Genomic DNA, 25,695 nt, shown 5'->3' on the forward strand with positions numbered 1-25,695 from the left:
AGCAGCAGCAACAACAACAACAACAACAGCAACAGCTAAAGCAACCGACGCTTTGTAACCCCGACTGCGCCGCTGATCGCAGCCAGGAGCGGATTCAGTGCGCGCGGGGGCCCAATCGATCTGGATTTACATACGTATGTAGAGAGACACCCATATATGTAGTATACAAATGCGTTGATGTATGATTTTAATTTCTCGATAAACACACAAAATAATAATATAAAAATAATGCTCTACAATATCATAAAATAACATGGAAATAAAATTGTTTAATCTGAAAAAAAAGATGGGCCCAAACCTGAATGCTTACAATTTAAAATATAATAATTTTGATCGTGGATGAGTTAGATGATGCAATTACGCTAGAATTACGATTTTTCAATAGGCCCATTACTAAACACCTTTACAATTTGTAATCCTACCTAGATTCACGTCAAATTTGGTCAGTGAAACTAGCAATAGTCAACAAGAAACCCGCCCCAATTGGCGTTCGATTTTATTCCAATGCTTAGTGAACACAATCCAAGTAGTCAACTCCCTTGGTGTTTATTTAGTATTGTAAGTTAGCGCCCGCTGCGGGCCTTTGGCTATTGTTTAGAACGCCCAGCCCAGGCCTCTGCCCGATAGTCGGATGCCTAACTGGGCTACGGGAATGGCTGGCGGTCGGGTCAGCCCTGTCTGAATAATTGGTAAAACTATGCAAGATTAAAAACGATACCCTTACCCGCGAGGGCCCAACCCGATCTGCCCCTGAGTGAGTGGCTCTCTGGCGTGCATGCTCATTCACACAAGCACGATGCGAGTTTTCAGTTTATATGAGAATCGAATCGAATCGAATCCGAGTCCGAATCGGACTCAGAGTCGGGCGAAGAGAGCGGGAGAGCGGGTGGGAGTCAGAGGGTCGGCCGCCGTTGCCAGCTGGGAGAAGCGAGAGCCTGTGATAAGACTGTGATAAGAACGAGGCGGCTCAACGGCCAGAACTACAAGGAATACGGACACGTACACATACTACATACGAAGGGATTTGGGGCCGTCGTGTTGTAATGGTCGCCATTGGTTGTGTGTTAATTTCAAATTTATGAGCCAGTTGCTTGCAGGTGTGGTGTGGATTTCGAATCAGGTGCTTGGATGTGGATGCCAGTGCGGATGTGCACGCATGCATGTGTGTGTGTGTGTATATGTGGGGGTGGGAGGTGCGTGTGTGGGTGTGCAGGTTGTTGGATGTGCTTTCGCTGCAGCGATGGCCCCTCTCTATTTACAATGTTCTTATATTCTAGGCTCCCAATCCAAAACCCGGGATCCGCGCGCCCTACGTCCTATGCCCGACGTCCTATGCTGTGCGAACCCAGCCCCTATGGGACGAGATCGAGTGACTCGGCTGGAGCGCAGGGAGGCTACGGGATTCTAGTGTTGGTGTTGGTGCTGGAGCTGGACACGAGCTGTTGGCAGACGTCGGTCGTCAGTAGAAGAGCACCGAGTGCAGGATGACCCGGTTGCGGCGCTCCTCGAACTCCTGGATCATTTCGTCGATGTCATTGTCCAGGTCCGTGGACTTGGCCATCTGCAAAGGCATAAGAATCGTTGGGCGAATTGAGGGAGTGGGTGGGAGATGATCGTACCAAGTTGATCATGTCTGTGATGAGAAAGGCGCCCATTAACGCATCCTCTGCGTTGTCCACCACATCCACGTTGAGAACGTGCACGGGTCGGTTGTCCACCGACTCCATGGACTCCATGTGCAGAACCACCAGGTCGTAGACGCGCTCCTCCACGGTGACGATGATGTCGAACTGCTCTTTGGTCTCCTGGAAGCGTTCCGGGCACTTCTTGATGCGCCGATTGCGGTCGAGCATGTGCAGCAGGCCGTTCTGTGTGTAGCTGTGTGCGAAAGGGCAGAGATTAGCCAACGGTAGGCGGATGGGCGGCCGTGCCGGCATGCCGGACAAACGGCGAACTTACAACTCCTTGTCCTTGGCCTCCAGGTCGCGGTAGATGTCCTCGTAGCTGGTGCCGAACTCGTAAACATTCGGCTTGTCAAAGGCCATGCCCGGCAACTTGACGCGCTCGCCGGTGCCATAGGAGCGCACGTTGAAGCCTTTCTTGGCCAGGAAGTTGTGCGCCTCCATCGAGCGGTTCATGTTCGAGGAGCAGACCACGGCGACGGCGAGCTTGCTAGGATCAGTCATGTCTCTTTATCTTTGGCAGTGCTTTGCAATTGCAGTCGGCGAAAAATATGTTCACCAATCTGGAGATGGGATGGCGAGACTACGAGCGCAAATATCGATAAGTCGATAATTTTTCAAATATAAATCAAACGTATTCATTAAAAATACAAGTAACTTTAAACATACCGCAAATGACTACAAAATATTCAATAAAATTAAAAAAATATATATATTTTTGGCAAACTTATGGCCAAGCAAAAATTTGAATGTCTAATGGAAAATCCCGTAAAGGCATAAGAAAATGTTACACGCTTACTTACATCCATTTTAAATAAAATAATTAAAATTCAATAAACGTCTATTAGAAATTCGAAACATCTTTCTGGAATCCAGCTTTTGATTACTATCGACACTTTGTCGAGTTGAATATATCGATTCCTAGTCGCCAATTTGCCAACTTTTCAACACTGGCGTTCAGTTCGACGTAGTCTGGCAGCGTTGGCGGTCAATTTTCATTTTTGAATTCAACCGAAGTGACTTCGAATTCGAAAAATATCCAAAATTAAGATAAACTAACTACAAGTGAATTTAGTAACTAAATCGCGAATTTAAATTTAAATTGGACTGCCACAGCCAATGGCGAATTTCGATGTTCGAAGCGCATAGGCAACCGCAGCAGTAACCGACAACAACCTTTCAGTTTGGAGCTCGTGGAATGCGGCTGAGCAACTTGGAGCCGTTGCCTCCATTCTTTACCTGTGCGTGGAGTGAGGCAGGAGCACTAGAAGCACCACAGCCAGCAGCCGCCGCATCGCGTGTGTTGTGAGTTGAGCAGGTTTGCGGCACAGTGGGTCGCATTGCTTTGAAACTGGCGACATTGTCAAAACAACCGTTTTTTCCCTTTCAAAAAGTTGGAGAGATTGAAAACTTTTCACCTTCTTTGTAAACAAAAGCCTATTACATACATTTTCACCTTGAAGCTACTGCAGCTTTATCTTGTTTAGCAGCTTTTTGCTTGTAGTTATGTTAGAGTAACAGAAAGGCAAATCATACGTTAAGCATTTCATTATATATGTTTATTACAAACTTTTAGAAGAAGAACTCCCTATTTTAACCGTAATGGTGCCACTGTGCCAAGCGGCGTTTGGAGCTGGAATTGATATTGGAATTGGCTCGTTCCACTGCTCACCTGTCCGTGTGAGCAGCGTGTGCATGAGTGGGTGAGGTGAGAGGGAGAGACAGAGACAGAGACACAGGCACCGAAAGAGCGGGAGAGAACTCAACTGGTTGGGCGAATTGCTGCCGGCAGAACCGAAGTTCCTGAGATCCGATATTAGTCGTACTTTGTCACTCGATCGGTCACCGCGTCGTCGAAGTCGTCGTCGTTGTCCACTTGCCGCCAAATTGGATCGCCTGCTGGCGGTGCTTAGGTATTGGGATTGGGTTTGGACATCGCGTCCGTTGCGGATGAGGAAGGGGAGCAGGCGGCGGAGGAAGCATCTCCCGCGGCATTTGCGACCGTGCATTATCGGTTCGCCAATTAAAGAGTGGAATCCGGCGCTTTCTTCGCTGGACGACGACCATGTAAAGGTCGCAGGTCAAGAACGGAAACTGTAGTACCAAAAAAGAAGAACTCGGAGGTAAACCCGTTTTACAACCTGCCAATTGCAATTTGTCTTCGGTTCTTTTTTAGTTTCGTTTTCTTAAACCAGGTGTTTTCGTTATTTTTATACCGCACACACAACTCGAAACATATTGCATGAAAATGCACTAAATGCAAGACAAAAGTGGTTAATTCATTATCGGTTCTTAATGAGATAACCCAGGTACTTTATTATAGCCAGCGTTCCACTTGCTTTTGCCCAAAACGGGTCTTTTGAGCAGTTTTATTCAATTAAAAATAGTTTGAAATACCTTGAAGAAGTCGTCTTCGGTTTGATGACACCTTTAAGTGCATTTTCTCGGAGCTATGGAAAACTGTTTGCTCAACTCAAAAAGCTTTTCCAACTAACAACCAGATTTCCGAGGAATCAGCCATGAACCATGGGAACCTAACTATGGGATCGCGGACCTTGAAATAGAACGTACATATATCTATAAAGATACATGCATATGTACTTCTATAAAGCTCGATATCCTTACTTTACCATACATAGTCGGAAAACACCTTTGCATTTTGTAGGTACAAGGAAGCACTTTCGAATAATGTTAAAATAAATCAATAAGATCTAGCATCCTTAAGTTTATTTAAGGTTTAAACTCGCAAACTTGTTTTGCGAGCATCTCTCGATGCAGAAAAGGTTTCTCTAGAAGGAATATTCTTGTTTTTTTATAAAATTTACATCTAATTTGAGAGTGCTTTCATGTGCATGCATATGTAAATTGTTAAAAAAATGCAAATTAGATTAAGTACCTGCAGACTTAAGTTTTCTTTCTCGCTTGCTTTTGCTTTTATTCCCGCCATTAGTCGCTGGTGAAAAGTTCTTCGCCATCCGCTAATTGCACAATACATGCGATGCACAATTTCCACATAAATACATTTATATACATATCTATATATGCATAAATTATGGGAAAGTTTTGCGCATGCGCAGCCACTGGCAAAATGAAAGTGCTCATGAGAGGCTGTTTTTCTCTCTCTGCAGACGAGTACTGTTGCAGTTTGCAGTTACATACATATGTATGTATGTATGTATGTGACTAATGTGCAACACAGTTTTCCCCATTTTCCCTTCTTCCGTAATCAGAAAGCTTCCATTACCTGCCACTTTATAAACCATTAATTGAGTATGAATAATAGTAATTATGTACATCTTCCACTATTAACGAGATGTTCTTTAAAAGGACTGGAATACTACTAATGCCACCAATGCACTTCGCAGGTCGACTAGTCCTGCTGGAGCATCAGCAACTGATCCGTGGCGCCCAGTTCAGCATGTGATCGGAGTGGAGGACCAAGCCGCCGGAAATGCTGAAGCACGCCTCGACGACGAGCAGTACCGCTGCGACCAGCGCCGCAGTGGCGATCAACCCGCTGTCCACGCTGCTGGTCAATAGCTGCAACAGCAACAGCAACCCAAACAGCAACAGCAACCCGAACAGCAACAGCAGCAGCAACAACCACACTGGAGGCAGTGGCAGCGGCCACAACACACCCCCAGCGGTGGAAGCGGAAGCGGGCATCGGACTTGGAATTGGAATTGCAACCACCGCGAATGCAGCGACCACAGCAGGCACCGTCTGCACCAACGGCACCACCACCAATGGCAATGGTGGCTCGCCGAGCCCAGCAGCAGCTGCCGTGGCCAGCACCGCGCGCAACATCCACCTGCGACCGCCGCAGCCGCTGAATATATCCGCCCTGAATGCGTCCGTTTCGAGCACGCTGCTCAACGAGGCCACAGGTGGCATTGGCGGAGGAGTTGCTGGTGGAGTAGCTGGAGGACGGGGTTGCGTGGGCAACGCCAATTCCACGCTGCTGAACATTGCCACGCCCAGTACGCCCATCAAACCGCTCACCCCACTTACGCAGTTGACCCCCAATGGGCACTTTCTGGGCAACGGGAGTGTGCACCATCACACCTACACGAACCAACACATCCTGGCCAGCCACCAGCAGCAGCAGCAGCAACAGCAGCAACAACAGCAGCAACATCATCATCAGCAGCACCACCACCACCAGCAAACAAACCATGCGCAAGCGCAAACCCAGACACACAATCTCAGCCAGTTGCCGCACAACTACAGGAACTTCAGCCACCTGAGCGCGAATCCTGTGCGTCACAAGCTGCCCAAGTCGGGTCCTTCGCCCCGCGAGGCCCTCACCAGCCTGGGTCTGCTCTGCCTGAGTAAGTTGGTCCAAAATGAGTGGGGAAAAGTGTATAGTAATTCGTGTTTTTTTCCTGCAGTTTCCCTGCTTCTGGCGCTGCTCTCGCTGATCTTCCTGCTAAGGATATCGCCAAATGGACGCGAGGACGCGGTGGGTCGTGGCGCTGGCGGTGAGGACTTTATTGTGGTCTACGACGTCACCCTGGCACTGGGCGCCCTCTCCTTGTCGCTCAACCTGTGCTGCCTACTAGTTTGCGCCATCCAGTTCCTGTTCGCCGTTAAGCTGCGCGAGCCGGCCTTCGAGGGTCGCGATAACCAGTACCTGGTCAAGTCCAGTGCCAGCCGCACGTGCGCCGTCAGTGGCTTCTTCATCTCCATACCGGTCTTCCTGACCGGCCTGATCCTGTACACCTTTAGCCATTTCCACTCGACGCCGGCGATCGTGACCAGCCTGCTGATTGGCGTTGGCATAGTCTTTTGCGGCGGCGCCATGGTGCACAACGTGTTCGTGTGGCAGCGCGAGAAGACCATCAGCTACCGTGGAGCTCCGCTATCCCACAACTTGTCGGTGATCTCGGCTGGCCAGCTGCCGGTGACGCTGCCTGTGCCCATGCCACTGCCACCTGGTCCGTTCCACACGTACCAGGCCGCTCACCAGGGGCACCAGAATCACCTGGTGCCGCCATCCGTGACGGCGGTCTCGCCCAACCACTCCCACGGCAGCTTTAACCCCCTGCTGCTTGGTGGTGGCGGCGGTGGCGGCTGTTGCGGTGGTGGAGGCGGAGCAGTGGGGGCCGTTAACTCATCCTTTCTGGTGCGTCCAGCCACTGCCACACCGCCGACGCCCACGCCCAGGACACTGGCGAATAGCAGCTGCCTAACAGCAGGTCGCGAGGCCAGCGGATCGGTCAGCCCCGGCATTCCGCCCACGCTGGACATGAGCAACATCACCGTCCTGCTGCACGAACTCTCCACGCTCGTCTAAATCCGCTAGATCTACTGACTTATAGACAGACGATACCCACCGCCCGCTCGCATCTTGCCGAATCCTAGCTGTAAGAACGCCCCTTGTAAATATCTGTACATATGCCTCCGAACCATCCAACGAATACATCTGTGTAAGCAAAAGCAATTTCCAGCTGCATTGCCATTGTAATAACAGTAATAGTAAGTAGTGACCAGTTTGGTGCTCCTCCCGCTTCTCGTAAAGATCTAAAGATTCGCAGATCCGAAGGGATTGATCGGAGCTCAACATTATAATTAGTAAATACATTTTAAAGTTAAAAATCCATTTCTATTTAACTTCAATTTATTTAAAATTTCAAACTGATGCCAATTAAAATTGGTATTAAACGTGAACAAAGTAAAAGTAAAAGTTAAGAATTCAGTGCTTTCCATGCCGATTCTACTTCGTGGCAACCTCACTCCCCCCCATCTCGATGCACTTTTCAACTCTGGTGATCCGGATGCATTAAACTAATGTTCCGTCTTGGAGGTGCGACGCTGGCGTGGACGCAGCTCGCGATTCTGGATGCTGGTGGTGCTGCTGGTGGCGGAGTTGGCCCTCGAGCTGGTCCTGGAACTGGTGGCTTCCGAGACAGGAGCATCTGTGGTCGTGGCATTCCCAGACTGATCGCTCAGTTCCGAGATGCGTCGTCTAGCGGTGCGACGGAGACGCGGCCGCTCCTCCGGTGCAGTTGAATCGGGTACAACTGGGGGAACATCTGTCTGAGCAGAAGACACGGGAGACTGGTCGCCTCCGCTCGTTTTGCGCGTCCGGACGCCTCCCGCCCTCGGTTTGCGGACGGGCTGCACACTCACCGCAACGGGCGGCTCGCTGTTGCCACGCAATGAGCGACGGACACGGGGACTCTCCGTCGTCGGTGCCTGCGAGGTGGCCCTCTTGCCGCGGCCCTTGGCTTGTGTGGGCGTGGCTGGTCTGGAGCTTGCGGCCTCCGAGTCCACGTTGAGCAGCGTGCGCGAGCGGGTGCGTGGTAGCGCAGTGTCCATGGGACTCTGCTCGACGATCACCTCCAACAGGTGCTTGTGCTGCAACCCACGACGCTTGGTCGTCGAGACTGGAGGAGTGGATGTGGGCGATGTGGTTGGACCGTCGCTACTGCGCAAACGCATCCTGCGACCAGCCACCGGAGTTGGGCTATCGCGGTGCTCCTGGGAAACGCGCCGCGGTCGCAGAGTTCGTGGACTGTCCAGCTGTTCCATGGAGCTGCGACGAGGTCGCAGAGTTCGTGGACTGTCCAGCTGTTCCATGGAGCTGCGACGCGGTCGCAGGGAACGAGTCGTCACCGCCGGCATAGCAGGCTCCTCATCCTCGTCACCGGAGAATATCAGCTTGAGGCTTTGCCTGGAATCCTCCTCTTCGGTCAATAGTGGTTCTGAATTGGCTAGGGCTTTCGCTTGGGAAGGTTCTTTGGTCTCCGTTGTGTCGCCCTCTTTGGACTGCTCATTCGCCTCCTCTTCGACCACCACAACGAGTTCCTCTTCGGCTTCCACGTCAACCTCCTCTTCCGGAATTTCTTCCAGACCACCAGGCTGCGTTTCTTGGTCTGTTGGCAAGGGTTCCACTTCCGGCACCGCCTCCACCACCTTCATCTCGATATCGTTATCGGCAAGTGGCTGCTTATGTTCGCTAAAGGCCACTGTGGCCACCGACTCATTGCTCGGGGCCTCCTCTTCCATAGGCCACTCTTTTTGCTGCTCCGGCAGAGTATCCTTCTCCTTTGGCGACTCGTCATCGCTGTCTAGGACAATGGTGTCGGCCACCTCCGAGTCGCTGTTGACCGTGGCGCCCAGCGAAAGGAAGGGACTGGGGCCCTTAGCCGCCTCCTCCTGGCATTCGTCCTTAAAGGCGAACAGCTCCGCACTGCTGGAGGCCGCCGATTGCTGGGGTCGGGCAACATAGCCGCGCACTTCTGTTCCGTCAAGCGCTATGACGCAGTCATCCTCGTCGTATTCCTCCTCTTCCTCCAGCGAGCCCTTGGTGGTGTCCAGGTCATCAACCGTTTCCAGACTATTGGCACGATACAGGGAGATCGGCGAGGCATCTCCATCCCCGCCATGAGGTGCCCGCGGACTAGAGGTCTGGGAGACGTTCGTGTCGCTGGGCAGGAAGGAGGTGGGCGTGTGCGTTACCGATCGGGATGTGGTTATGGAGCCCGTCGACTCAACAACGATGGAGTACATGGGGTCATCGGTCTGCAGGGTTGGCAGCAGGGGATTCCTAATGCCGGCCGAGGACAAGACCGAGTCTTCGCTACTCAGGCTGTAGGTGGGCGAGGAGAGGGGCTCCTGTGCCGTTGCTTCTGCGCTGCCCAGGAACGCAAGCTGACCGCCGGTCTCCGAAGGCTCTTGTGTCTGTGCTTGATCTTCACGTTGCTCCTGTTCCTGCTCCTGCTCCTGCTCCTGCATCAGCTCGTCCTGTGGACTCTGTTGCTCCTCAAGCGATTGTGTGTCACCCAGCTTCAGTTCCTGTTCTTGCTCCTGAACCTCAGTGTCTTGCTGCTCAAGTGACGCCACATCATAGGTGGACATTCCCAGCGTGGTGTCCATCATCCGGTGGTGTCCCTGGATGGCAGGTCTTGCCAAAGGCAGAGACCATTGTGCGCTGGGTGCGGCCGTCAACTCCGCACCAAGATCAGTTGATTCCATTTCCCCACATATGGTAGTCCGCTCGGAGATCTTTACCACATAGCTGCCGCTGGAGAAGACCTGCGACTGCGTCTCGCACATCTTGGAGGAGCAGATGGTGGGCACGAACTGGGAATGTGATGCCGTCTGAGCCGGTTGGACGGTGGCAAAGCTGCCGAATCCACTACTACTCTCGCTCCCTGCCCCAGTAGCAATCTTGCTTCCGACATCGTTCCTCCCACGAAGCAATGAGTTCCGGGGCTGTGGGCCTGCTGGTGGCGCGAAAGAACGAGAAGAATCCCGCGATGGAACCTGGTCCACTAAAGACACATTGGCCGATGCTAACGGCGAGAGGAATTCATCCTCCTCGTCGGACTCGATGCTGCAGGCGCTTCTTGGCTCGCTTCTCGACTCGATCTCCACAATGATCTCGTCAGTTCCCTCCTCCTCTTCCCCTTCCTCCTCCTCAACCCCATCCTCGCTGTCCGCATCCATCGATCTATCCGCTCGCAGAGGAATGGGCGGCATGAAGCGAAATCGCTTCGCTCCCGCTAGCGCTGTAGACGTGGCTACCGGCGGAGCGCCTTCCACGGCCTCCGCAGCCGCGTTTCGCTTGAGGATCGTGGGAATTGCTTGTGGCGAACTGCTGCTCTGGCGTGTCGTCGGCTGGCGCGTCTGAAGGAAAGTTGGCGCCTGTAATAGATTGGTGGCCTCGTTTTGTTTCGCCCCTTCCGTCTCCGATTTGTTCGAATTCTGTTCTCGAATGGATCTCACGTAATCTGTTACATCCTCCACCAGTCTTTCAACCTTAAGACAACGACGCTTATACAGCTGCTTCGTGCCTTGCTGACCCTGTTCTTGCTGCTCCTCTTGCTCCCGCTGTCGTTTCTCCACCACCTGGTGTGGGACTGGCTTTACTATGCGACGCCGGTAAGGAAGCTCCGAAAGTCCGTACTGCGCGTGCCGCAGAAACGGAACATTTGTATAGCCTATTTTTGATTGGATCGAAACAGGGGGCAACTTTGGCGGCGACTGGCAGTGTGTTGCCCAGTGGGCACTGACGGCGGAACTCTGAAAGATGCCGCCCAGCTGACCGCTGGCGTTCTGTTTGACCAGCTGGCAGCTGAATGGCTCCAAAAGACCGCCCTTTTGGCCATCCTCCAAGCCGTCCAAGGTGTCTCTGATGCGGAGATAGGTGCCGGCGATGTTCTGTGCAACTGGTGCCATTGTAGAGCGGTAGGCTGAGATTATAGTGCTGGAGGAGTCATCTCGCTCCCGCTCGGCGGCCACCTCATCCATAAAGGACACGGCCTCAATGAACTTGCTCTTTTGCAGCAGCAGAATCAATTGGACGCAGTCCGTCTGACGCGATCGGCTTTGGCGCAGCAGACTGTACAAAAGCCTTTCCTCCGGCTCTCGCAGGTACAGCTCGGCCAGGACTTTGAAGCGTCCGATTTCTATGCAGTGCCGGAAGAAGCGCTCTAGGAGCGGCTTACCATTCTCGTCGTCGTTGAAGCGGGCGATTTGGAATGCCTCCGGCAGGTTTTTGTTAGCTAGAAGCACGTCCATGTGCAGCGCCGAGGACAATGGACCGGGAGGCAGGCTGACCACTTGCATGGCCGCCTTGACGGCGCCATCAGCTAGCAGCTTCTCTATTAACAGCCGCACCTGCCACGCTTCGAAGTTACTGGCGGGGGTGGCATCCTTGTATAGCTCCTTCACGCATTTCTGTAATCAAATACATAAAACGAATACAAATAACCGTTTTTGGTCAATTGGCCAATCCGGACTCACCTCGTAGTCGCCGTGGTCCAAGAACCAGAAGGAGCGCAACAAGTTGGCCAGATCTCTTTTCAGCTGGAACGCGATTTGGAAGCGCCCGGCCAGCTGTTGGTTCAGGTCCATCAGTAAGTAGAGGACGAGAGCATGCTTGTGGCAGAGTTCTGTGTCGGGACTGAGCATCACGTGCATAAGAGCATGCAGCGAGTCCGGCGGATAGGGTTCCGGCAGGGAGGCGAGCTTTCCCAGCGCATCGATGTATAGACTCTTTCGTTGCGCCCGTTTTTCCGAGTACTCATGTCGCAGGCGAACGAGTGGCTGCTCCCGGTGCTCCCGATGATCCTCGTGCTGACCCTCCGGCAGGAGGCCATGGTCTATAAACCAGTAGAGCAGCCTTTGATACTCGTGCACCGTCTGCAGCGCCCGCTCGTTGGCCTGGCAATCGTCCAACACTGAGGGGGATAGCCTGCGCCGTCCCTGCTCGACAATGTAGGACTGCAAGCGCACCAACTCACGCAGCTGGTCGGAGAGCACCTGAAACTCTCGGCGTTCCCGCTCGTCCAGTGAGTAGCCGCCGTAGTCAAAGATGCCCTGGCAAAGTTCCGAGCAGCGCGTCTTGATCTGTCCAGCTCGCTTTACGATCCAGTTGGTCAGCGTGGACAGGGAGAGTTTCGTGTTATCAAGCATGTTGCACAAGAAGCTGCCGTCCAGCCAACTCCGGGCGCAGTCGTTCAGCAAGCCTCCGCACTTGTGCTCCAGGGCCACCGACAGTATCACCTCGTACATGGCAGTCTAGAGAGCAAGCAATGGAATGAGCATGATTAATTTCCCAAAGACAGTGGTACTTTCTACGGAAGATTTCCCGATAACTAAAAACCAAGTGTAACTCACCTTAGAGAATGTGGCGTTATGGTTAAGCTCGCAGAACTGTGGCAGCAGACGCAGGCGAACGATATCCTCGTGGTAGCTTTGAGGACTCAGGAAGATCGTGGCGCGTTCCCAACGTAGGGCGTTTAGAAAACGATGTTGCACTCCATCCTGGGCGTAGTACCGGCTGCCAGTTGGGGTTAACAGTGAACAATCTGGAGCAGGAGGATTGTTACTTGGCTATCAATCTTACTGGCGATTTCACTGGCAATCACCGCTGCCACTTACCAAATGTCAGCGAGTTGGGATAAAAGTGCTCATCGTAGCGCTGCAGGGAAACAAAGTGCATAATGGTGTTGGAACGTAGCAGCAATGCCAGTCCCGTCTGTAAACCACTGAGGATGTAGCCGGCGACGTAATGAGGAACTTCGTACTGGCGCACGCATGGGGGCATCTCATCCTTGTACCACTGGTTAATGTCGAACAAGACTAGCTTGTTCTTGCGATCTGCGTTTGAATGCCACGAGATGACAATCAGCAGCGTTCCGCTGTCGCCGGCAAAACTAAAAGTAGACGCCGTGGTGCAGCCAATCACGGGGCAGATGCCTCTGTCCAAGATTTGGTGGTTGCGCACAACGCTAGAATGGAAGTGCTGCGAAGCAAGATGTCAATGTAGGTCTGTGTTTGACGGCTCAAGAGTTCTCACCTCGAAACGGAAAGTGTCGCCATCCTGTTCCACGTAGGAGCGCCTATAGCTGACCGAGTGCAGCAGCATGTGAAGACCGTCGCCGTATTGGTACAATGCACAAATGTAGAAACAGGGTTTGGGATCATCCGGCGGCATAATGAGGCACATTCGTTTAACGGCCCCGTGAACCCTTTCCTTTGCTCCAGCCAGTCGCAGAGCTGTGGTCACGTGGAAATGGATTAAGTCGTAGATCAGGATTTGTCCATCCTCTAGACCAGCAGCAAAGCCGGGCGCCAAGCCAATGCCCATCAGGCAACTGATTCCACAGGAAGCCACTGTTGGTAAATTCGAGGTTAACATAGCTATCAGGCACACTGGCAGTGACAGACTCACCATCCACCCGCACGGACATATGAGCCCCTTTGGAGCGACAATGGGCCAGCAAGGAGTCCATTTTATTCCCGATCTCCTCGATAGAGTAGACGTAGAGCTCCCCGTACGATGGCTCATCCTCGGAACTGGGGGAGCAAAGGCTGCGTCCATGGTTTCTCTCCAGCAGCCCGTCGCTGTTCAGATCGACCATCAGAACCATGCCCTCCTCGGTGGCCACGGCCAGACATCCGTCGAATTGACTCAGTCGCGTTCCTCCGCAGATTCTTTGATCGAGGAAAGTCAGCGCGCTGCAGTTCAAGCTATCAAGGTCGAAGCGGCGCAGCACCTGACTGCCGGGAATCGAGTAGATGAGCACCTGCGTAGAGATCAGGCAGTTGACGGGTTTTTCCTCGCCGCTGTCCCATGTCTCCAGACAGATGGCCAGCATAGCGGTGCGTTCGGGATCGCCGGGGAAAAGCTCCTCCACGCAGCGAATGCTGCTGCGCTGCCCCTGTTTGTGTCGCTGCCCCAGATCGTCCGATTCGCTCCAGAAGCGGTGCCAGGAGAGGTAATCGCCGGTGGTCATGCTACAGATCAGCAGAGTGGCGTCGCTTCCATACCGCCAGGTCACCCAGCCCCATTGCCCGTTGCGTATGATGCCGCCCAGGTATTCGGCTGAAAATGGATATCGAAGGTTCTTGGTAAATCGGTTTCCGGTGGCGATGCCGGTGCAAATCGCACGCCGGATTTGCCCACACTTACCAGTGTCTGAATTCGCGGATTCCCGGCCATAGCCTGGTATTGAGCGCTCCGGGAACGCAATCGTGCGGCTGCCGTCCAACTCCACTTCGTGCCACTCCATTTCTAGTTCATCAGTGCCGGCCGCTTGCAAATCGACGAATAAAAATAATATTATAAATACCGCTCTCACACCGATTGATCGGCAGTACGTCTGTGTGCTTATTTGTGTGCGTGAGTGACCCGGCGTTGCCGCTTCGATTTGGCAAAGAAAAAAAACGGTTGTTTTGTTTGTCGTGCGGGCACGCTGAGTGGCCCAGTGCTGGCTAACGTCCGACTTAGATTCGCAAATTTAGCGATGGCAAAGACTCGAGTCTTTAGTTATATCATATTTCAGTAAATTTCAAATATTTTCTACGAATTCGTTAAACATGTTTGTAACTGAGAACCCAGCCAATCATTTGAACAAGATAATAGAAAACCGGCTCTCGCAGTCTGGCAACCAAAATCTTACAGACTGGCAACGCTACACAATTGCGAAAATATTGCGCGAATTTCGTAAGAAATTTCGCCGGTTAGCCTTGCATATCCATTCAGAATCAATACAAAGTCAACAACCTTAGAGTGAAACGCTGTATATTGTACAATTCGGACACCACATGCTAACCAAAGTCCTAGTGAAATAGCACCAGTACGATCTGGCAACTTCCGTGCGCCGCCTGTCAACCCTGTCCCGTGCGATTTGCTGCACATTGTTCTAAAACAACCCAGCCGGAAAAGCCGTTTCAGCAGTGGTCTACGTCTATATGCGACTCAGATGTGAGAGACCTGACCCGAGGCTGTGTTCCAGGCAATAGGCGCTACTCAGGGCGATCATCGGAGCCCACAGGCAATCCCAACCAGAGCACCAACACACCAGAACCCCAAGCTCACGCATTCCGCATTTCGCACACGGAACACACCACACAACACACACGCACACAGGTAGCGGCAGCTATTCTAATCTTCTGAAACGTTGTCTGGCTCGCTGGCTGGCTCCACAAAAGCATTGGTCACAGACGAGGCACGAGGGGATCGCGGCGGAGATCGAGAGGCTAGGCAAGATTCGGGTTTCGAGCGGCGGGCAGGGGCAAGCAGAGGTGAGTGGAGCACATGGCGCCTGTTGCAAGAAGGAGCCGCGCCCAGCCAATTCATGATTATGTTTCTATTTCAATCTAATGCAATACCCACAGGTAGACACTAGCTAGCTAGCAATGGCGATGGCCCAGCACGGAGGCACCGAGGCTCTGGCCGCCGAACTGGCCTCGGCCGTTGACCTAATCATGCACCCGATGACCCAGCAGCAGGCGCGCCTGGAGGCCTACATGGCCTGCGAGCGGTTCAAGGAGGAGTCGCCAATGTGCGCCCAAGTGGGCCTGTTCCTGGCCAGCTCGCCGCAGTCCAACCAGCAGGTGCGGCACTTCGGCCTGCAGCTGATCGAGTACACAATCAAGTTCCGGTGGAACTGCATCACGCACGAGGAGAAGGTGTACATCAAGGACAATGCCATCAAGATGCTGAACGTGGGCGTGGGCCCGGCGGAGGACCGCACGCTGCTGCCCACAAAGGACGCGCTGTCGCGCATCATCGTCGAGATGATTAAGCGCGAGTGGCCGCAGCAGTGGTCCGATCTACTGCCGGAGCTGAGCCAGGCGTGCACCAAGGGCGAGGCCCAAACAGAGCTGGTGCTCCTGGTCTTCTTGCGACTGGTGGAGGATGTGGCCCTGCTGCAGACAATCGAGTCGAATCAGCGGCGCAAGGACATGTACCAGGCGCTAAACAACAACATGAACGACATATTTGAGTTCTTCCTACGCCTGGTGGAGCAGCATGTGAACGCGTTCCGCGAGACAACGCGCCTGTGCAACTTTACCAAGGCGAACGCGCACAGCCGGGTCGTCGAAATGGTACTGCTCACGCTGAGCGGCTTCGTCGAGTGGGTCAGCATCCAGCACATCATGTCCAGCAATGGCAAGCTGATGCACTTCCTCTGCATCCTGCTCAACGACAAAGCATTCCAGTGCAATGCGGCTGAGTGCCTGGCGCAGATCACGAACCGCAAGGGCCAGACCAAGGAGCGGAAGCCGTTGCTCCAGCTGTTCAACGAGGAGCCGCTGCGCTACATCTACCAGGCCAGTCAGATACCGGCCGACACAAGTTCCACGCTGGCCGTCGAGCAGCACCACAATTTCCTCAAGAAGCTGCTGCAGGTGCTGAACGGCATGGCCCAGCAACTGGTGGCGCTTTGGGGCAAAGACGACGCCACGCAACGACCAGTGCATCTAGAGGTCCTTCTTGAATGCCTACTGCTGCTTGTCCAGCATCCATCGCTGGCCGTTTCCCATGGGTCGGCACTCATCTGGCAGCTGCTGCTCAAGCATGAGCCCTGCTCCAAAGACTTCGCCATGGTCAACTACATTCCCAAGCTCATCCACACGATTGCGCCCAGGATCGTGAAGCTGCCATATCCTGCCTCCACTAGCTCGCCTGCCAGCCTCTCCACGGAGGCCTATATCCGACTAGAATACGATAGCGAAGAGGAGTTCGCACTCTACTTCTTCCGCTGCCGGACCGACTTCCTCGAGATTTTCCGCCTGGCCACACTGGTGCAGCCGTTGGTCACATATGGCTACTGCGAACAGTGGCTGCAGCAACGCCTGCGAAACGCGCAGGCTGAAGCGGATGCGGAGGTCAAGAGCGGCAACGTGTCGTGCAGCGTGCTGGATCCGGTATACCTGGAATGGGATGCACTGGTGAGTGTGCTGGACGGCGTGCTGAGCCGCATTCTCCTCGTGGCAGAACGACCCTCTGTGCCGGCAGGACTCCGACTCCTGGAAGAATGCCTCAAACTAGAGACAATCAACCCGCTGACCTACTCGATTCTGCTGTCCTGCATCTCGGCCCTGTTCGTCTTTCTGAGCATGTCCGCTTGCCAGATTACGGCCACCAACTGCGTGGCCATGAGCGGGGTAAGTCTGTTGCCGCGAGTGCTTGACAAGATCTTCCGAGCTCTGGTGATGAAGCCTCCCAACGAGCTGGAGAAGGTGCAGGCCAAGTCTGCCAAGAATCTTCGACGACACGCCGCCTCGCTGCTGGTGAAGTTGGCTCACAAGTACCCGCTGTTGCTGCTGCCCGTTTTCGAGCAGATCAACGGGCACGTGGAGCTCTTGCTCAAGGAGCCCGGTCAGCATCAGCTGTGCCGTTTGATGCGCACCACTCTGCAGGAGGCGCTCATCCTAATCTCGAACCATTTCTGCGACTTCGAGCGGCAAACTCTGTTCATCGAGCACATCGTTCAGGACAAACGGACCGAGTGGCTGGCCTTTGGCGAAGCCCTCAAATCACCACTGGACTTCATGAGCTTCGTGGGTCTGGACAAGCCGCCCATTTTCGCCGTGGAAGGAGCTCCCACGCTCCAAAACCGCTCACGCCTTTTGGACGCTCTGCATGTGGTGCTCGGCGTGGTCAAGCGCTGCACCTGGCCAGACGACCCGGAACGCGCCCAGCGCGGAGGATTTGTCATTGGCTGCACGGAGCTGGGCAACCCGATCTGCCGAAACCCAGCCACCAAGCACGTTGTACCGCTGCTGTCGCACGTGCTGAGCTTGATGCGTGTGCTCAATGAGCTGTTTGCTCCGGAGGCTTTGCAAGCACTCTCCGAGGGATATCGCGGAATCCATGGGATGATGGAGCACGAGAAGAAGCTTCTAATGGGCATTTGCGCACTGCCCACCGACCCCTTGGACACCACCATCCGCAGCGAGCCGACAGCCTTTGAAAAGATGCAGACATTCATGATGATGGTCACCGAGGGTTGCTATCATCTGATGGGCTCAGCAGGACCTTCGCTGGGACGCGATCTGTACCAGCTTATGGGGCTGTCTGACGCCATCGTGACGAATGTGTTCAGCCGCATGGACTTGGTGCCCGATTACCGCCTGCGCCCAATCATAAGGGTCTTCTTCAAGCCCTTCGTCTACTCGTGCCCGCCCAGCTTCTACGACAGCGTTCTGGTGCCGCTGTTTGCCCACTTGGCGCCATTGATGTGCGAACGCCTAACGCGCCGCTGGATCTACATCGCCTCGCTCTACGAGAGCGGACAGCTGAACGGCGAGGTAAACGACACGCAGGAGGTTCTGGAGGATCAGCTCAACCGCACGCTGACGCGCGAGTACCTGGACGTGCTGAAGATCGCGCTAGTGGGCGGCCAGATTGGAGCCGATCATGTGGCAGCTGGCGCCAATGCCAACAGCAACTCTGTGGCCATGGAGAACGAGGAGCACTCGATGGACAGCGCACCACAATCGCGGGCAAGCCAGTCGGCACTGCTCTCGGACATCATCAGCGACTTGGGCGGCAAGCTGCTGCGCAATGGACTCATTGGCAATTACGTGCTAATGACCTTGCTGAAGGCCATCGCCTGGAACGACGGCATGTGCAGCATGAAGGCTGTCAACATTGCGGCGCCTGTGATGCGATTCCTGGCCGCCGAGAAACTGATGGACGAGAACAAGGCCGTCACTGCCTTCACCGCCGTCCTGCAGGGCATGCAAGTGCACGGGCAGCACGAGGCCAACCAATCGGGTCTTGTGACGCTGGGCGTGCAGTTCTACGAGCTGCTGCGTCCGCAGTTCCCCATTCTCAGCGAAGTGCTGCAGCATATCCCCAGCGTGAATGCGGCCGACATTCAAAAGTTCGACGAAAAGATCGCCGTGGCGCCCGTCAAGGGCAACAAAGTGGATCGCGCCAAGAAGGACATATTCAAGAAGCTCACCGTCCAGCTGGTCGGGCGTAGCGTGAACCAGTTGTTCCGGCACGAGGTGCAGATCGCCAACCTCCCGCCCATGCAGTCGCACAAGGCCAAGGGAGCCATGGGCACCACAGCGGACATCATGGATAGCAATCAGAACGCCAGTCTGGCCAGGCTCTTTGGACCGGAGAAGTGACAGGGACCGCAGCGGAAGCAGAAAACGAGAAACACAAACAAACAGGAACCGAGAAGCAGGAGGAGGCGTCGCAGCGGAGGCGGCGCCACCAGCGACCACACCTCGTTCCTGGTCGAGGACCAGGATCAGGAGCACGTCGAGACCACGGCCACCTCAGCTGCCAAACTAGCGACGACTGAACTGAAAGTAATTGTAAACTAGCTTAGATGATGAGTTCGCACCATAGCAGAATCCGCATCGCACGTCCTCGCCCGTGTCCAAGCCCATGACCCAGTCCTTGTCCCAGTCCCAAGCAGATCTTAAACTTATTAATTTATTTATTTTAAAAACTAAATTTAACGCGCAACCGCATATAACACTTTTCTTGAGTTAGTCTCCAGCGGCCATCGCCAATGTTAACGCCACCGTTTCGATCCGAACCTTTTCCTCCAGCAGGAGGAAAATGGTGACTCGTGACTTGTTACTGCTTTGTTATTTATTATTCGGAATTTGTTAAACTTGTTTGCACAAAGAAACTAGAATCGATAGTTGCCAATACTCCGGCCCACAGCTCTCAATTCCCAATTCCCTGAATCCTCGGTGACCCAAGCTCCTTAGCCCTTGTCCTTTGGTCCTCGACCCAGGTCCTTCGCAGAGACGCCAGAAGCCCTTTTTATACATAGTTAATTAATTAACGAATGAATTGTGCTTTCCCCGTTTTGTATAGTTACCTATGCGCAGGCATACTGTAATTTATATATTTGTATACATCTATCATTTGAAGGAACATTTCTGAAATTACGCTTAGGCTTAGTTGATAGGCAAAAAGTTATTATTATATAATACATCAATCTGTATATGAACACACATCCCGCACCGCGAATGCATTATGCATTTGGCATTATAATAATTATAACCCAAAAACACACCGGGATACTAAGAATAACATGAAATCGAAGCGGCAGACCGCGCAAAAACACAAAATCGAAATAAGCTGATAAATTTGAAATAAATTTACAAATTCAAAGTGAAATCGACTTGTTTTATTAATAACAAAATAATATAATTTCAACGAAAATACTACTAATACTTAGCAACTCCAAATGTAATACACCCTCAAGGAAAAATCATTGTCGACGGCAGTCAACATGGTGACGAAGCGCGCAAGGAGAGTGTGCGATCATTAATTTATATCATTTTCAAAACAAAGTTTCTTTCTAATAACTTTCAACTACTTTGTTGGGTGTTGAAAGCCGAATATGTTAAATTTATTTGAAAGCAATAAATAAAGTTTGAATAGCTTCTCAGAAGTGTGAAAGCGCGCCAGTAAAATTTGATGCATACTCAGTGGAAACAGGGCGATTTGCTCACTACCCGTTTATCGATGGTTGCGCTCAGCGATAGTTTCTTGCCGATGGTTGGTTTTTGGGTTGGCCAAAATTAGCCGAGCTGAACAATAATCCGTGGTCTAAACGGTTTGGGCAGCAGAGGACCAAGTAGCCAAGATGCCCATTTACGAGAGCGTGATGCAGGAGAAGCCGCCCATTGTCCTGGACATTGGCACAGCCTACACCAAGTAAGCAAGCACATATGATCCGGCGAAAGTGGGATGAAGTCATCACTGCACCCTTTTCAGGCTGGGATTCGCGGCGGAGGCGTATCCGCGCAAGATCATGCCCACGGAGGTTGTCATGACCACGACGGGGATCCGAAAGCGTCTGTTCGACTACGACACTCCAGAGGAGCTGTACGACCAGCTAGTGGACTTCCTGCAGACGATCTTCTTCAAGTAAGTGGCTCGGTGGCTTTAGTTTCTATTGCAATATACTTTGCTTTTAGGCATCTGCTGGTCAGCCCCAAGGAGCGCAAGTTCGTGCTGGTGGAGAACGTGTTCGGGCCCACTGTGCTACGCGAGACCTTGGCCCGCGTGCTCTTTGTCCACTTCGACGTCTCCTCCGTGCTGTTCGTTCCTGTGCATCTCATCGCGCTGTCTACGCTGGCAGTGCCCACTGCCCTGGTGGTGGACGTCGGCTACAGCGAGACCAGCGTTATGCCCGTCTTCAGCGGTGTGCAAATCATGGCCGCCTTCAAGGATCAGAGCTACGGAGGCAGCGCCATCCACGCAGAGATCAAGCGACAGCTGGTAGAGCAGGGCGTTAAGGAGAGCCTGCTAACGGAGAGCGTGCTGGAGGACATCAAGGTGCGAACCTGCTTTGTGACCACAATGGAAAGGGCACAGGCCCGCGTCAACGGTGGCGAGGATCAACCGACTCCCGCGCCAGACGTGGACTACATTGTCAGCGACAACGATGCGGTTATCCAGGTGCCCGGCCTGCTGCGCGAGACCGTCTACGAGATTATGTTCGAGGCCAGCAACGAGCGGGACAGCCTGCCGCACCTCATCCTGCGCTCCATTCTCGACTGCACACTGGACGTGCGACGCGCCCTGGTTGAGAGTGTGTTCCTCGTGGGCGGCGGCTCTATGGTCCAGGGTCTGCTGGCCCGCCTCCGCCAGGAGCTGCAGCATCTGCTCGCCGAGGATCCGTTCTACGCCGAACGCTTCCATGGCCAGCTGCAGTTCAAGTTTTTCAATGCCATTGGCAAGCAAAACTTCACCGCCTGGCTGGGCGGCGCCTTGTGCGGCGCTACGGATCTCATCCAGACACGATCGCTGGTTAAGGAGACGTACCTGAAGAGCGAGCACGTCCCCGACTGGAGCAACCTGTGCGATAATCGGCCGACTGGCTCGTAGTCTCGAGGGAACTTCCTGAAGATCGAAAGATGCCTGCTTCGGCGCTTCACTAGTTACGTGTACTAACTTACTCTTGATTATTCTGTAATATATAGGTTTAAACTTAAAGTTAACTGCAACTATAAAATATTTACAAAATATAGGCAAACAAGCTTTGTGCGAAATTATTGTCATGTGTTCTATTATAGGTTTTTCAGAGGTTTAGCAAACTATCATTGATCCTAGTGTTGAATACAGTTTGCCGGCTTCGTTCACCGCTTCTCCCAGAGTTACAAGAATTTCATTTGTACACGGAAAATCAGGTTAACATTTATTAGCGGGGGCGCACCCCAAATAAATGCTATGAAAACGGGTCATTACCTTTTTACAATTGATTCTTATTAACTAACTTGTTCATGCACGTCATGTATTTATGAATGGAATTTTGAAAGTTTACATTACGTTGTCACATATGTGTACAATTGAAAATTTTGTTAGAAAGACATTCGCTGAATGCACATAGTTTCACTAGTCTATACATATAATGCATGTTAACTAAACGAAAAAAAAGTTGAACTGATATATGCTATAATGGATGATTGCTGATTTTTCTGCCACTGGCCGCATTTAGGAGCCCACGATGATGTTGTTGATGGGGATGTGTATCAGCTTGACGAAGAAGCCGATAAAGCCCATGATGCAGAAGCCTACGGCAGTGGCGATGGCGATCTTCTGGAACTCCTTGCGGTCGGGCTTGGTGCATCGCTTGACCAGGCGGATTGAGTCCTTGGCGAAGGCGCGTCCAGGCTCGGCGAACTTAACAACCTTGTCCATGTCGTGTCAGATGTTTCAGATTCTGCAAGAAGAGCGTGGAAAGTGCTAATCAGTAAAAGGTATCAATCCAGCGCTTTCACGGCAACGTCAGCTGTGACGTGGCAAATGGTGGGCGACGTCACAGGTGAAATCAGGTGGCCCATTTCACCGAACTGCTGGTCTCGCCCAACTGGTTATCCAGCTATCAGCGTTCCAGCTGGGGTCAAAGCCAGAAGATCACCATTGATATATGCCACTAATGGCTCCGATTTCCCAAATCAGCAGGATTTTATGGCGAAACCGAAAAAGAGCTAGGTCCGGAAGCAAGGAACGGTGAAAAGGGCAGATAATCGCCAGCGGATGGTTGGAAGCGACTCTCCGCCCATTCACTGGCTATTTTAATTGACAAACTATGCGAGCGCATCTGAAAACAAGTACACACACCTCCGCTTTAGTCCAAAATTTCTACTCAAGTGAGCTGCAATCGTCTAGTGCCGCGTCGACCCCGTTATTCGTGTGCGATTGCCGATGACAGCTCCACGTCGGCTGTCAGACGCCAGGGCTGCACTGCGGCCGAGCTGTCAGTGGCAGTGGTGCCAATTTGGCTATTTTGCAGCTAGATGGAAGGAGCTTTGAAGTGCTCCCAGCATTACTACTATTTTGAAGGCGTTTGAAGCTAAATTGTAATTTACGTTATGTGTAGCCAAATTGTATTATTTACTTGTTCTCCAACTCTCAAAAAATGAACTCGTCGGGAGTCGCCATCTAATATCGTTCATAGCTAATAAAATGTGAGTTCACAATGCCTAATATAACAATCTTTACATGCATTCAGTTAGATTTAAATTACGGTAGTTAGAAATGTAAAGATCGTAAAGAAAGTTAGTAAAAAATAGTAACTATTTATGTAAATTGTAATATATGTCTAAAATACCATACTTGAAAGAAAAATAATATGAAACTCCATTACCAGTTTTTTAAAAGGCCAAGATAAAATGGTATAGTAAACTTTCTTGTGCACATTGTATGTGCATGTAAAAAGAAAAAACTAATTCCAATTAGAATTCGCAGATTTGAAAAACAAGACAGGACCTGCATTTTTGAATTGCGTGGTATATAGTCGGTATTTCGCACAGGCAAACGGACGCTCAATGGTATTTGTGCCCAGGCGAACTGGCATTTTGCATCGCTGGCGGCGCGGACACACTGGTCCTCGCACCGAACCCGAACTCTGAGCATCTGAGCATCCACAGCCGGAGTAGGAGCGGAGCGGAGCGCAGTGGCAGCGGAGCAGACGATGTCCTCGAACCACCAGCAGTCCCCCGCCGCAGTGGCCGCGGCCGTGGCCAGCTGCAAGCTGAAGCAGCAGCAGCGCCGTCGCCTGGCGGCCTTCGACTTCGACCACACGATCGTGTCGCAGAACACGGACACCGTGGTGCGCGACCTGCTGCCCACGGAGGTGACCAGCGCCCGGGCCAACGAGCTTGTGGAGAACGACTGCTGGACGGAGTACATGGCCGAGGTGTTCCGCCTGCTGCACGAGCAACAGGTGTCGGAGGCGCGCATTAGGGATACCATTCGTGGCATTCCCGAGGTGCCCGGATTCGTGCGCCTAATCAAGCACCTGGCCAAGCGGCTGCACTACGACCTGATCATTATCAGCGACTCGAACAGCGTCTTCATCGACGAGTGGCTGCGGGCACACAACCTGGCCGATTGCTTTGTGGCCGTCTTCACCAATCCGGCGGAATTCGATGCCACCGGACGGCTGATGGTCCGCGCCCACCACCAGCAATCGGACTGCAAGCTGAGCGCCAGTAATCTGTGCAAGGGCCGCGTGCTGGAGCACTTTGTCATCGAGCAGGACCTGCGGCGCAGCATACGCTACGACCACGTCTTCTACGTGGGCGACGGCAACAACGACATCTGCCCCGTGCTGCGGCAGCGGGCGTGCGACTTTGCCTGCGCCCGCAAGGGATTCGCCATGGAGAAGCACCTGCTCCGCAACCGCAGCAAGTTGAAGCTGCGTGCCCAGCTTCTGATCTGGAAGAGCGGCTTCGATCTGATGGACCAGATGCTGGCCCTGCCGCAGCTGCAGACCCCTCAGCTGCAGGGCGATGGCAATCAGTCGGATCAGAATCAGGGTGCGGATTCGGATGCCGTAGTACCAGAGGTGGCACGACGGGCATCGGCAGTTGCCGGGCCGACCAAGTCGCCCAATTAAGGAGGCATGTGCTCGCATTTGGCACCGGCACGAGTAAGTAGAAACGGTAATCCTAGAGAGCGAAGATTATCCAACTGCAGGATTGCCATCGCAAAGGACACTGATTCTGAAACTGTTTATTTGAATTGAAAGACCCGTGTGTTTCTGGTTTTGGACTGTGCTGCGATGGCAATGATGCGGTGCTACGATGCCAGGAGTGCTCGTGAGGGTCCCAAATGCGCATAGCCATGTCCGCATCTATCCCGATCCCATCATCCCCATCCATTTGTAGCATCATGTGGTCTGGTCTGTTCTTTATTTGATCCGCTCGCCAAGGGGGCTGGGTGGATCTGTATCTGTGTGCCGGGACTTTACCTGCGAAACAATTTGTCGAAATCCAAACAGTACAACTTCGGAAGCGTGCCAGGAGCCAGGAGCCAGGAGGAGGCGTCAATTTGGGCTGCGGCTGTTAGTGTTTATTCCATGAGTGTATATTGTAACTTGTTGTAATTGAAAATATTGCCAGCTGTATATGAGTGTCCATATTATATGCATTTGAATGTGTGTTTTGCCGTTACTGCACCCGCTGCATTACCTTTTCCTGGGTGGTAAACTGGGTGGCCTGGATGATCTGGGTGTTCTGGTGCACGCGACCTAGAGCGGGACAGCAGCATGCCAGCTGCATGGCAAGGAGCGGGACGGGGATAGCAGATGCGCTTTCTGCGCACTTTCCACGACTTTGTTTACGCCTCGAAGTATAAACCACATGCATTCATTGCAATGATTGAATATGATAGCGCAGAAGTTTTCAGGAAACTATAAAATTCTTTAGAAGTCTCTCAGGTTTCGGGGACATCCCCTAGCATTAACTATACACAAACAAATGCGGTCAGTAGCAC

At 52.7% G+C, this 25,695-nt stretch overlaps 7 protein-coding genes across 9 annotated transcripts; 4 read left to right on the plus strand and 3 right to left on the minus strand.

Annotated features, from left to right (window-relative positions):
• Positions 1 to 170: 170 nt before the first annotated feature.
• Positions 171 to 2,263, minus strand: LOC6525153 (RNA polymerase II subunit A C-terminal domain phosphatase SSU72). The gene is made up of 3 exons (XM_002100955.4): positions 1,960 to 2,263; positions 1,620 to 1,878; positions 171 to 1,561 (listed from the first exon to the last, which is right to left on the minus strand). Exons 1-3 carry the CDS (start codon positions 2,184 to 2,186, stop codon positions 1,460 to 1,462), a joined length of 588 nt encoding a protein of 195 aa, XP_002100991.1. The 5' UTR covers positions 2,187 to 2,263; the 3' UTR covers positions 171 to 1,459.
• A 358-nt stretch (positions 2,264 to 2,621) lies between these two features.
• LOC6525154 lies at positions 2,622 to 7,125 on the plus strand. Of its 3 annotated transcripts, none has more exons than XM_015190635.2 (4): positions 2,622 to 2,987; positions 3,259 to 3,805; positions 5,048 to 6,013; positions 6,074 to 7,125. In XM_015190635.2, exons 3-4 carry the CDS (start codon positions 5,134 to 5,136, stop codon positions 6,976 to 6,978), a joined length of 1,785 nt encoding a protein of 594 aa, XP_015046121.1. In that variant the 5' UTR covers positions 2,622 to 2,987; positions 3,259 to 3,805; positions 5,048 to 5,133; the 3' UTR covers positions 6,979 to 7,125. The 3 variants fall into 3 exon arrangements, with proteins under 3 accessions (XP_015046121.1, XP_039227699.1, XP_002100992.1); XM_039371765.2 differs by having other exon boundaries at positions 3,259 to 3,595; XM_002100956.4 differs by lacking the exon at positions 3,259 to 3,805.
• Positions 7,126 to 7,230: 105 nt separating this feature from the next.
• On the minus strand, positions 7,231 to 14,344 carry LOC6525155 (protein ELYS homolog). The gene is made up of 7 exons (XM_002100957.4): positions 14,110 to 14,344; positions 13,369 to 14,022; positions 12,994 to 13,310; positions 12,576 to 12,939; positions 12,312 to 12,502; positions 11,436 to 12,212; positions 7,231 to 11,369 (listed from the first exon to the last, which is right to left on the minus strand). Exons 1-7 carry the CDS (start codon positions 14,207 to 14,209, stop codon positions 7,470 to 7,472), a joined length of 6,303 nt encoding a protein of 2,100 aa, XP_002100993.2. The 5' UTR covers positions 14,210 to 14,344; the 3' UTR covers positions 7,231 to 7,469.
• A 264-nt stretch (positions 14,345 to 14,608) lies between these two features.
• Positions 14,609 to 20,026, plus strand: LOC6525156 (exportin-5). The gene is made up of 2 exons (XM_002100958.4): positions 14,609 to 15,224; positions 15,318 to 20,026. Exon 2 carries the CDS (start codon positions 15,339 to 15,341, stop codon positions 19,068 to 19,070), a length of 3,732 nt encoding a protein of 1,243 aa, XP_002100994.1. The 5' UTR covers positions 14,609 to 15,224; positions 15,318 to 15,338; the 3' UTR covers positions 19,071 to 20,026.
• A 413-nt stretch (positions 20,027 to 20,439) lies between these two features.
• On the plus strand, positions 20,440 to 21,965 carry LOC6525157 (actin-related protein 10). Its single transcript, XM_002100959.4, has 3 exons — positions 20,440 to 20,625; positions 20,686 to 20,838; positions 20,889 to 21,965. The coding sequence occupies exons 1-3, from the start codon at positions 20,555 to 20,557 to the stop codon at positions 21,799 to 21,801; spliced, it is 1,137 nt and encodes a 378-aa protein (XP_002100995.1). The 5' UTR covers positions 20,440 to 20,554; the 3' UTR covers positions 21,802 to 21,965.
• Positions 21,966 to 22,084: 119 nt separating this feature from the next.
• Positions 22,085 to 23,191, minus strand: LOC6525158 (protein transport protein Sec61 gamma-2 subunit). The gene is made up of 2 exons (XM_002100960.3): positions 23,038 to 23,191; positions 22,085 to 22,636 (listed from the first exon to the last, which is right to left on the minus strand). The coding sequence occupies exon 2, from the start codon at positions 22,612 to 22,614 to the stop codon at positions 22,408 to 22,410; it is 207 nt and encodes a 68-aa protein (XP_002100996.1). The 5' UTR covers positions 22,615 to 22,636; positions 23,038 to 23,191; the 3' UTR covers positions 22,085 to 22,407.
• Positions 23,192 to 23,772: 581 nt separating this feature from the next.
• Positions 23,773 to 25,378, plus strand: LOC6525159 (pyridoxal phosphate phosphatase PHOSPHO2). The gene has a single exon (XM_039371807.2). It carries the CDS (start codon positions 23,891 to 23,893, stop codon positions 24,815 to 24,817), a length of 927 nt encoding a protein of 308 aa, XP_039227741.1. The 5' UTR covers positions 23,773 to 23,890; the 3' UTR covers positions 24,818 to 25,378.
• The last annotated feature ends 317 nt before the right edge of the window (positions 25,379 to 25,695 follow it).

The sequence above is a fragment of the Drosophila yakuba genome, chromosome X, assembly GCF_016746365.2.
Source record: "Drosophila yakuba strain Tai18E2 chromosome X, Prin_Dyak_Tai18E2_2.1, whole genome shotgun sequence".
Taxonomy (NCBI): Eukaryota; Metazoa; Arthropoda; class Insecta; order Diptera; family Drosophilidae; genus Drosophila; species Drosophila yakuba.